The following is a 12,010-nucleotide window of genomic DNA, read 5'->3' as shown; positions in this document are numbered from 1 at the left end:
ATAAAAACTTGGGGATTCTTTTTCTCTTATGATGATAAAATATGTTTTTTACTATAAAATAAAATTTTATTCAAATAATGATACAGAGATAGGCAATTTTAAAATTAAAATTTTTTAAGGATTTTTTATAAGTTCTACCAGTAGAAGATTCAGCAGCTACCTCAGCTCTTGGTTCCTCAGGCTGAACTCTATCGGCAGAAAAGAATCCATTTAGATAGTCCTTTGTGGCTCTGGTGGCAGCTAGATCAATGCGCTATTACTTCAAGAGTAGTTTCCATTGAAGTTCACTGTGAATTTTTAGGTACCTATCATGAGATTTATAAACACTATCTAATTGTAAAAAATATTAAAAAAGAAATTCTTTGCCTCAAATTTAATCCTATGAATAGAAAGATCCATCCATCCAATTTAGACTAAAATTATCGTTAATCAATGATATTACATATATAGTTCTCCATCGACGAAGAAAAGCCCACTTTATTACTTCTAAAGTTGTTTTTTTTGAATTTCTTTGTAAAGTTCGTTGATTTGTTCATCGACTTCATTTCTTCCATTTTTTTTATTACTATTTAGATTATTTTGATTGTAATCTTGGATTATTTATTTGTATTTTTTGTTATTGTTTTCTATTATGGGTTTGAATTGAATTTTTGATTCATTTGGAATAAGAGAGAAGAATGACAAAAGAGAAGAGAGAACGAAATTTTTTTTTTTTTTTGGTTTTAATAAAAATAAAATATGAATATGTGTTGAGTTTAAAGGCAGGGGAAAAACAAAAAAAAAAAAAAAGAGAGAAACAAAGTGAGAAAGAGAAATAAGAGGGAGAGAGAGATTCACAGTGAATCTTATTTAAGATTATAGTTTATTAAATTTTTATTAGTTGGATTTATATATACCTGAATGTGTTAAAAAAATGAGAGACAGCTAGTGGAAAGATAAGAATGAGTAAGAGGGGGAGGGAGGGGGATATAATAGAGAGGGAGAAGAGAAAGGAGAGAGAGCACAAAAAGAGAGGAGAAAGGGTAGGAGTGAAAGACTAGGGAGAGGAGAGGGAGAAATAAGGATTTCTTGATCATTTTACTACTCATTAACAACAATCTGAATTCAATTCTAACATAAGTACTATATAGTTAAGAAAATAAATTTGATGGACCAAGTTGTTATATTTTCAAACAATAAGGACCAAAAATTTACCTAAAATAATAAATGAAGGTCAATTTCATTTCTTTTCCATGTATATAATTTATTGAACAATCACTTTATTGATAATATTTATAAAATCAATTAAATTATTTAAAATTAAATTTAAAAAACTTATTGTCTAAAATTTATATAGAAAATTTATTAAATATATTAAAATTTTTAAAAAAATATTATTTGTGTAATACAATTTATCAAATAGAGGCTTTGAATAAATTTAGGTAATTTTTAAATTATATTCATTTATCAATCAAATAAAATATATTTTGAAGAAATAAAAAAAAAATTCTAAAGTAATACTTGAGGCCTATTAAGCAAAACTAGTGAGAATTTTTAAAACGTGCGTTGTGCATTATTTGCATCATTGTAAATACTCTTTATTTAATTTTTTAAATGTAATTTTTTTATTAATTTTTCATATATGATATAATAATATTATTATAATTTACTAATTTAATAGCTAATTAAAATTTAATATTCTATTATCATAATATCAAAATATCATAATTTCATTTTACATTAATTAAAATTTATTTTTTTTACTTCGTAGTCTTAAATAAAATTAGACTGTATTTTTTTAAATTATTATTTTTAATTTTACTATTTATATAATTTATAATTTATTTGATTCTAGTTTATATATCTATATTTATATAATTTATAGTTAATTATCTTCTCGAACTATTATATAATTTATAGTTAAATTATCTTCTTGAACTATGATTAGCAATGTATATATTATATTACTTTAAAACATTTTAAACAATAAAATCTAAATAGAAATTAATCACTTATTTTAGGATTTTATTAATAATATATAGATTGTGATGTATATAACATTAGGCTGAAGATTAGAAACCTTCATATGTCATACAGACACGTTATGAAAATATTGGCAAAGACACATTATTTATTAATTATCATTTATAGAATAGAATTTAAACGTAAATAAATAAATTGAAATTTTACTGTTATATTATTTATTAATTATTATTTATAGAACAAAATTTAAATTTAAATAAAAAAATTAATCTAATCAATTAAATTAAAAATTTTAAATAATAATAAATTTCTTTACAATTTTTTCCTCTATCGTTCGCCCTAAAGATTGGCATTCTAAGCATTAGAATTTTAATTTTTTTTAATTTCCTTCTTAACATGTCATGTATTTATGGCATAAACTGTTGGGAATATCATAGATGGATAATGATTTTCTTCTTTAACTATGAGAAGATTTCTTCTGCCATTCAACTTTCTAGATGCAGCAAATCTTGAATTAAATGATAAATAACCATTCAAATGAAACCTACCATGGAAGGGTGAAAGGAGCAACCATGTCGATCCTTTAAGCTTGTTACTCTAGACAAACAGATCCTTTTATTGAATCCCAGCTTTGCATTCACGAATAATTCAGACATAATAATAATAATAATAATGATCACCATCAATTCTAAATGATCATATTTATCCCGATTCAAGAAAGTGGCCAAATAAGTCAAGGTACAATAATTTACTCCATTAATGCTACAGCAGCATTTATTTTAAATATTGTAATTATTATAAAAATTAGGGACATTTTTGGCAATGCAAATGCCCTCTCTCTCCTTTCTCTCTCTCATACATATATATATATATATATGGAGAGAGAGAGAGATTTTAATGTTCCAAATTATCTAAGATGAGGAAAATTGAGTAACCTGGAAATCTAGTGCATGGCTAGTTGTTTGATATTCATGGGATAAGCTTCAGTTTTGAAACTTGAATTATAAGCCTTACTTGCTATCAGAATATTCACTGCTTCTGTTGGGTGCAAACCATCAAAGAACAAATGACTATTCCTTTCTTCACAGACCGTCCCATCTCTTTTGCACAACATTCCATTACCACCTTCTCTTAAAGATCCCACCTCACAACAAGCATTGCTTGTGTCTTTAAATCCTATCAAACACAAAATCCAAAACTAAAAGTTAGTCCCATCCATGTAATCTATAAATTTTTCTAACAAGTGCAACATCACTCTTACTAAAATTTATTAAATATATTTATTTATTATTAACATTGCATCGGTAATATAAGAAATTATATTTTTTATACTATATTACATCATTTTTTATGTAATTTTTGATATAAATTAATGAATCTTAACAGATGTAATGTTGCATATATATATGTATATATATTCATTAATACAGTATGTATGTTGAGTCTGTTGACTGTTTGTAATATCAAATATCAGGAATTCAAATCATTAAAACCATCCAATTTACCTTGGGAGACAGATCTTTTCATAATGTCTACGATGATCTTATATGAATTGACAAAGACAAGATCAGAACCAGTCATTTTTGGCTTGATGGCATCCACTAGTGATTTGAGATGAGCATTGAAGAGGTGGGCTGCCTTGTTCAAAGCATAGTTGCATCTGCCATTACTAGCAGCCTTCACCATGGGATAGCATCCAATTGGATTCACTGACATTAACACAAATTTTCTACCCCCTAAATTGTACAACTTCTGCAGAAAACATTAAATTGAGTAAAATTATTAAATAATTTTCAATTATTTTTTTGAAACTAGATACATTTAATATGTTTAGGTAAATTTAGTGCAATTTTACTCATGTGGGGACTTTGTGTGTTTCTGTCCTACTAACCAATTTAAGTGGGTGGGTCTTGAGTCAATTATTGATGAAAGATCCACGTATTAAATAAATAAATTTTCTAGCAAATAATTCCCAATAAATAGCTATGTTTGAAATAAATGAGGTCTTTATTCACTAAAAAGAAAGAAAATAAATTTTAATCTGATTAAATATAATTTATTCTGTGAAATGAAAAAGAGGATTTTCTATTGTATGGCCTTACCATTAATCTAAAGAAAGAAACTTTTCTTGCAAATTACAACATAATTACGATCACTCACACAAATGTTAGAATTAATAATAAAAATTTTACAGCCCTAATAATTTTATTGTCTATAAAACTAACATATGGCAAGAGCATGAATAATTGTTCCTAATAGTATAGAAAAAAATGGCAATAATTATTGTTATCACCAAAAATTTTTTACAATAATAATTGTCATTCTCAATAACTTTTTTTTTACAGCAACTATAATTTTATTGTGAAATATTACGGTCATATTTTATAACAGCAATACATGACAATTTATATATTATTATCATAAACTTATAATAACAAATCTTATACCTTTGACAATAAAAATTGTCATGGTTAAATCTAACCTTTCTTGTAGTACGAACAACTTATTATTTGATGATAGTTCTTTATGATGTTTTCATTATTTTTTAATTAGCTTAGCATTTAATAATAAGTTCAATTCCTCTATACCATTAAAAGAGTCATTTGTATGAAATTTCACAATAAAATATTGAATAGTAATAAAGCTTAGAAAATGTAATAAAGCTTCCATAATAGGTAGCAAGAGGGAGGCCAACTTCTAGCTATGAAGCGAGCTAAAGGGCAAGACCCATAGACAAAATCTTGGACTACATTAATTTGCTTTTCTAGAAAATTGGGCCTACGGGAAGCACAGAAACATATAATTTTAAATTTAATAGACAAAATAAATTACTTAAAGATTGCATTATTGTGGGGAAACAGAGAGAGGAATTGAAAGCACCTTAAGTTGCTTAGATAATGAGTGCGTGAGATTGGCAGTGAAGGCTTCAAGGCTGACACTTTCATTGGATGGCTTCAGGAAGTAGTTGAATGTGTAATCATTCCCTCCAGTTCCCACAACAAACAAATAATTTTTTAGTAATTCCCTACTTTGCATACCCATTTCGGCTTCTAGTTCTGGCAATGTAACCGTCTCAAAGTTCCTTATTTGCTGATTCAAGCTTATCACTTCTCCCTGCGTATTCATTAAAATTTAAGACCAAATAATATGGTTAATAATAACTCCATAAAATCTATTTATTTGAGTTTAGTAAAATATAATTGATTCCAAGTTTGGATAAAGAAAGGGTTGAGGTAGATTGACGGTTAGTATAAAATTCAATTATCGATCAATTCATAAATTTAGTGTTTAACAAAAATAAATAGTAAAAAAAACTCATATATCTCACTAACTAGTTTGAAATTTGAAATTGAGGTTTAGTTGTGTAATATGGTTGGTAAAAGTAGCAAAAATAAAGGTAACATAATACTGAATCAACAAGACTAGTCTAGTTGGTAGTGGAAAAAGAAAAAGAAAACAAAGTAGACTTACAGCAAGTAAGCCAGTGTCATCTAGTATTCCAGAAGCACCAGAAGCGTAGTTGACACCATGGATCATTCTTATTCCCCTGGTTGAAGGGTCAGCAAAAGCTGGGATGAAAGGAAGATGAAGCTGGTCACCAAGAAGATCAATCACATTTTTCCCATTTGTGAATCTACCAGAAGGCCCAAAAGGGAAGTCTATTCCATAGGGAAAATAATTGGCTTTAGCCATTGAGTTTGGGAGAAAGTTGTTGTTGCCATTATCAACTAGAGAGCTACCAAACACAAACATCCCTTTGATCTCATTATCATGTCCTCCATTTTCTTCTGATAATACCATAGAAGAATAGCAACTGCATGGTAGAAAACAGGCAAGGATTGGAAGATATAAGAAGAGAAGTCTGGAGGTTGTTTTTCCTACCATTTTTTGTGAAAAGTGGTGGTCTGATGGGCAGCTCAAGTTAATTTGAAGACAATGATCTCTGTATAATTCAGAGGCATATATAGCCTATTTTTACTGGCGTCATTGTTGATTTTTTTTTTTCTTGAGGAAAAACAAAAAAATAACAGCAATATATGGCTTGGTTTAGAGGTTAAGAAATTTTATAAATTAATTTTCTTGTCATTTTAGAATTATTTTTTTCTATTATATTTAAAAAAAAATTAAAATATATAAATTATTTACGTCTGATAAAAAAATATTGTTTTCATCACGCTTACATATAAAGGAAGAATGAGTTCATTAATATTGAATTCATTCTTATACCAATGAGGTTTCAAGTTTAAATACCAGTATTAAGAGTAAACCATATATATATATTCCTTTTAATTATTAATGCATTAAATCACTTTGTAATTATTAATTATATAATATACTTTTTAATCTTAATTATATATGTTTCTTCTAGTTAATTAAATACTATATATTAAGAATAAGAAATAGGTAATAATAAAATAATATACTTAAGGATTATATATATATAATATATTTTTTATATTAGTATTGTTATTTATATATTAGTATTATTCTTTTTATTGGTGTTTAAATAGTGATTTTTCTTTTAAATACTTTCTTTTTCATATAATAAAATTAATTATGTAAAAATGAAGATGCCGTCATATCTTAAAGAAAGCTTGAAACTTGAAAGCTAATTAGAGTTTTTTAGAATATAAAATGTGGTAATAAAACTTAATTTTATATTATGTTTCTTGATTTGGTGTATTTTATATTTGAGATGTACATATTATATGACTTATTATGAATGTTTGATGTTATCTTATATTTTTATGTGAAGAATGTTAATTTGATTTTAGTTTTTTTTTCTTGAATAAATCTTTGTTTTTATGCTAATTTGTTAGTATTTTATTTTGATATTAGTATCGCTATTTTAACATTAATACTGTTGTTTTTATTAGTCATTTGATGTTAAAAATTTATTATTATTTTTATTCTTTTAAAAGGAACATAATAATATTATAATTTTAGGTGAAGGAACTGAGAACATAACCAAAATTAAAACTGAAATTAGAATCGGAACCATAATCAAGCCGAAGTTCGATTTTGATTTTCATTCTAAAAAATTGAAAGAATTAAAGTTTGATTTCGATGTTGATTCTTGCAGAAAACCGAACCAAAACCGAAATTCCTATTAATTAGGATTGAAATTTAAACTAGCACACAAATAAGACAGTAAGATCCATCGATCCCAAGTTAATGAGTAGAACTTCAACTCTTAATTATCATTAGTGTCACCCAATCAATTTACAATTTTCTTTTAATGGGTGTAACATTTCACTGGTTAAAATTTATTAAATATGCATATTTATTATTAAGATGAATTTTATATTTAAGATAAATAAGAGTAAAATTAAAAAAAAAAAAAACTCTTTGATCTTTTTAAAATGATAGATGATTATAAATAAAATAAATTTTAAAAAATAAAATATAAAAGTAAACAAAGAAAATAATAAGTAAATATATTTAATAAATTTAACAAATATAATACTGCATTGGTTAGAAAATAAGATGCGATATGATGTAATGAATACATCAACTTATTGACCAACTCATTGATGTGTATTAAATTAGAATGACATTATCAAGAAATGTAATGAATTATATATATATATATATATATATATATGAAGAATCATTAAAATATATTTTTGGCAGCTAAAAAAATGGCTGAATTTTCAATAAGCAATATCTAACCTTGTAGACTGTATTTATTATAATTTACTGTTTCATTATACTAATTATTAAGACTCATTTGACAAAACTAGATAACTTTAATGAAATGACAACGTCAAGTTTTGTGGTAACCGTCCCATCTTCATTTATGTATTTTGGTTGACTAGCCACTGCTACAATTCATTCAGAGCTTGCACTAACTAAAAATTGAATACAAAATAGAAATCTTCTATTTATTTTTATTTGATTGTTGTTATAGCAAATACACAAATCTAAGATACAGACAATCACACAATCATATACTATAAAAAAGAGAAAAAAACAATATAAAATTTATGTGATTTAAACGTAAGATCTATGTTCACGGATAAAATAAGAGAAAAAAAATTATACTATCTCACTCAAAACTCTCAAATTCTAATCTTAATATATTTTTCAAATATCTCATAAATCTATTGCTAAGTTACATAACTCATTTTTTATTTCAATCGGGTCATACGCAAAACTTTCGGATCAAATCATAATTCAAATTCATAAAAACATATTCAAAATTCAAGTTACATAAAAATAACAATTGTATTGAAAGATCAATATAATTTCATTAAATGAAGGTGTTAAATAAGTTGAATAAGTCATTTTCAAATTATTTCAAGTTGCATATGATTTTATTTTTAATCTTTTTCAAATAAGTTTAAAATGCATTATATTCAAACTCATTGACAAAAAAAAATGCATGAAAAGTTTAATCATTGAAAATAGGGAAAAGGAACAATCAGTTCCATACTTGCTCCATCTCTCCATATCCAGTCAAGTTGGTTTTAAATAGAACGTTCTTTTTATTAATAATTTTAATTTGATAATATTATAATTATTTATAAAGATATATATAAGATCTTGAATTTAAATTTGAGTCATAGTCAAATAAGAAAAAATTGTCCTCTGATATAATAAAAATCATTCTTCATTGCATCCCTATTCATCATAGCCAAATCAAGTTCATCGATATATCTGTCTAAAGTAAATCAAACTTTCCCTGGATGCAGCCACATAAAGCTCTTAAAAAGAGTTTTATTTACTAATTATTAATTATTTTTTTTCTTTAATGCAGACACCAAGGACAGCAGTAGCGCCAAAGAGCAGAACTCAATAAAAACTTTCTATCAAAAGAAAGCCAAAAAATCATTTGTCCTACTCAAACCTTGCCTTCCGCAGCAGAGTTGCCTTCCCTTATAGAACATGACATAATTCAACGTTTGGAAGAGTTAATTTGATACCTTGTATTGTTAGTAAATGTGGTTCAAATTATCATTTATGTGATGTTTATGTGATAAATGTGGTGCCGACATGGTAGATATGGCACTGATGTGGTGTTGATGTAGCTGACATGGCACTAATGTAATAATTAAGAAATGAGATTTGAAGGAGCATCAGAAAAACGAATAGCATAAATGGAGAGAGTAATGCCCAATTTGCAAACCAGTTGACACTCATATTAACTTTCTTGCAAATATGCTTTATATAAGAGAACGACAGCTACTTTGAAGCATATCAATACCCAGCATAAGAGTCACGGACAATATTAGCATTGTCACTCTCCATCAACAATTTTCTCCAACCCCCACTTCAAGCTAGCTGAAAATCTCATACACCGCCAGAAGCTCCGCCGCACAAAACAGAGCAGCAACCTAAGCAAAACCTCCACGCCAGCAACCGGCATATCATCCCTACGAAGACTGCTGCCATAAGCATAACTGGTGTTTCTATGTTGGAAAAAAAATCTAGACCTAATTTATAACACTTAATAATTAAAATTTAAAAATTCATAAATTAAAAAATAGACAATTTGTTTCCGTTATAAGTTTGCGAGCATATATAATAACACATAAATAAATAAAAAAATAAAAAGGAGTAAAAAAAATTAAAAAAAAAGAATTGAAGAAAACCTAAAAATGATTAAATAAAGTAGGGAAATAAATGCAGCCAACATGATTTGTTGGGCAAGAATGAAAAGTCTATTTTTTATTAAATAAAATTCTAATTTATTAAAAAAATTTTAAAATAATAATTATAAATATGCGAGGCCAGAAAATACATTTTTAAGTTAGTTTCGATGGTAAAAAATGATTTGAAAACATTTTTCATCATAAATTAATAAATAAATAAATGTGGGAAAGGACAGGTAGATGGTGGTTCCATCTACCTCAGGTAATTGAATGAGGATTGAATGTGACATGGATTATGGATGAGTCATAGGAGACAGCAGACGTTGATGCTGCATTTGAAGCAGAAAAATTGCCACACACCTGCCCACTAAGTGAGTTAAGCAGACTCAGGTAATTGAATAAGGATTGAATGTGACATCGATTATGGATGAGTCATAGGAGACAGCAGACATTGATGCTGCATTTGAAGCAGAAAAATTGCCACACACCTGCCCACTAAGTGAGTTAAGCCGACCGTTCTTATCGTTGGGCTCTCGTATGTATTTCACATCGTAGATGTTCAGTCTTAAAAACGTGAGTTGATATATTAATATCTCATATTAGTTTAAAATAAAAAAAAGTGTATTTTTTATAAAGTGTTTATTATTTCTTTTCTTAAGTTGAGGATAAATTAAACTTGATTTATTTTTTTAAAATTAATTTTTTTTTCTTTAAAGATGATAGAAATCGATTTATAATAAAAGTAATGTACTCTTGTAAAGCATTCGATGCTGCTCTCTCCTTGAACCGGGAGTGAGCTCGATTTAACTCATTTTCTTAAGAATTATATATTTTTTTTCTTTCATTCTCTTTTTTTTTAAGATGATGGTAAAATTTGGAATTCAAACTTTCATTAGTGTTAAAAAAAATTAAAATAATTTTGCTAAATGTTATTCTTTTAAGCTATCAAATAATTTTAACAATAGCTCATGGGATAAAAAATGGTTTAATTTTAAATTTTATTTTATTTTATTTTAATAAGGCGATAGTACAACATAACTCATATAGTGGATAACAATATGATTCAATTAATAGTTACATTTACTGATGGAGAATAAGACAATAAGTACATCAAATACAAATAAAGGTGATAATTAATAAGCGAGATGAATGAGTTTAAATTTTGTTTGGATGAATTTGGGTAGGTTTTTTTTAGAATGAATTTGAGTCGGGTCAACTGATCTCAAATTGCATTTGATTTGGATTACTTATCAAGTTACTGATATGTTAATTTATAAGATAAGAGTAGTTAATCTCTCCCCTGCTTTTAGAGAGAAAAAGGTTTTCTGTTCTTTTTTTTTTTTTTGGTTTTTCTAGGGTGCCAAACTCTTTCTCTACCGTAGTAGGCAGTTTTCCGCTGTTCCTCCCGGCGAGGGAGGGTTGCCCTTCCCTTGCGTGGTCCATGGGTCCCTCTTTGCCTTCAGGTGAGGTCGTAGATAGGCTTTTTTGATTGAAAAGTAGCCAGTGGAAAATAGAAGAAGGTTGTTGGTGTTGCTTGTAGCTTCATTTTTGCATGCAGGTTGGTTCTCAGTGGATAGGGTTTCAGTGCAACCAGTAGGGCTTCTAGTTGCATTTGTTTTTTCTGTTTGTAGTTGTTTTTTTGGCGTTGGTTCTGAGATTAATGCTTGGTAGTAGTGTAAATGGGAGGGTTTCTCGGTGCTAGTGTTTGTGGAGGCTGATCTTGGGCGGGCAACGACACTGGAGTCTTTACCCACATTTTCTGTGGCCGACACTCAAAACCTTAGATAGTAGTGGAGCTTGCTACACCACCTTTACTGGCACACCCATGGTTAGAGCTCTATTGTTTGGTTTTGGCACATCTTTTATTTGCCTTGTTACTAGGTGTTATTCTCTTTGGGTTCTTGGTTGTGTCGTACCCCTATATTCTTCTCTGTGTTGTTGATCCTCGATGACAGCCCTGGAGATGGTGGCGCAATACAACTGTTGGTTTTCTTCTATCATACCTAGGGTTTGGGTGTTGGGCAGAGTTTTTGTGTTGTACCTAGATTTTTTAATAACCATGGGTTGTATGTCATTTGAACTGGACTCTATTAGATTCTAGACATTTTGATCTGCTTGTTTTACCTCTTATAATTGGGCTTAACCCATGTTTTCTCATTCCGATTAATGAAACTTGGAGAATATATACATAAGAGTATTTTAAATTAAAGTGTTAATTTTTAAAATTTTAATTTTCAAGTTAAAATTCATGTTAATCAGATCAAATCCATACTGGAGTCGACTCTAATTTAATTCTTGCACATCATGGTTCATTTTAGGTTTGAAATTCAATCGATTAAACTCAAATCTAAAATTGTTGATCGATACGTGAATCCAATTAAATCAAACCGAAATCAACAATTCATTCTAATTTTGATATATCAATTTAATTAAAAAAAAACTATATGGGATAG

The 12,010-nt window shown here is 27.6% G+C and overlaps 1 protein-coding gene across 2 annotated transcripts; it reads right to left on the bottom strand.

The window, feature by feature from the left end:
- Positions 1-2,881: 2,881 nt before the first annotated feature.
- On the bottom strand, positions 2,882-5,943 carry LOC110650870 (GDSL esterase/lipase At5g08460). 2 transcript variants are annotated; one of them, XM_021806010.2, is made up of 4 exons: positions 5,434-5,943; positions 4,843-5,076; positions 3,537-3,714; positions 2,882-3,138 (listed from the first exon to the last, which is right to left on the bottom strand). In XM_021806010.2, exons 1-4 carry the CDS (start codon positions 5,845-5,847, stop codon positions 2,906-2,908), a joined length of 1,059 nt encoding a protein of 352 aa, XP_021661702.2. In that variant the 5' UTR covers positions 5,848-5,943; the 3' UTR covers positions 2,882-2,905. The 2 variants fall into 2 exon arrangements, with proteins under 2 accessions (XP_021661702.2, XP_021661701.2); XM_021806009.2 differs by having other exon boundaries at positions 3,468-3,714; positions 5,434-5,939.
- Positions 5,944-12,010: the final 6,067 nt, after the last annotated feature.

This window comes from Hevea brasiliensis, chromosome 12 (genome assembly GCF_030052815.1).
Source record: "Hevea brasiliensis isolate MT/VB/25A 57/8 chromosome 12, ASM3005281v1, whole genome shotgun sequence".
NCBI lineage: Eukaryota > Viridiplantae > Streptophyta > Magnoliopsida > Malpighiales > Euphorbiaceae > Hevea > Hevea brasiliensis.
Note: the sequence above shows the minus strand (reverse complement) of the source record. Positions and strands in the feature narration are given on the sequence as shown.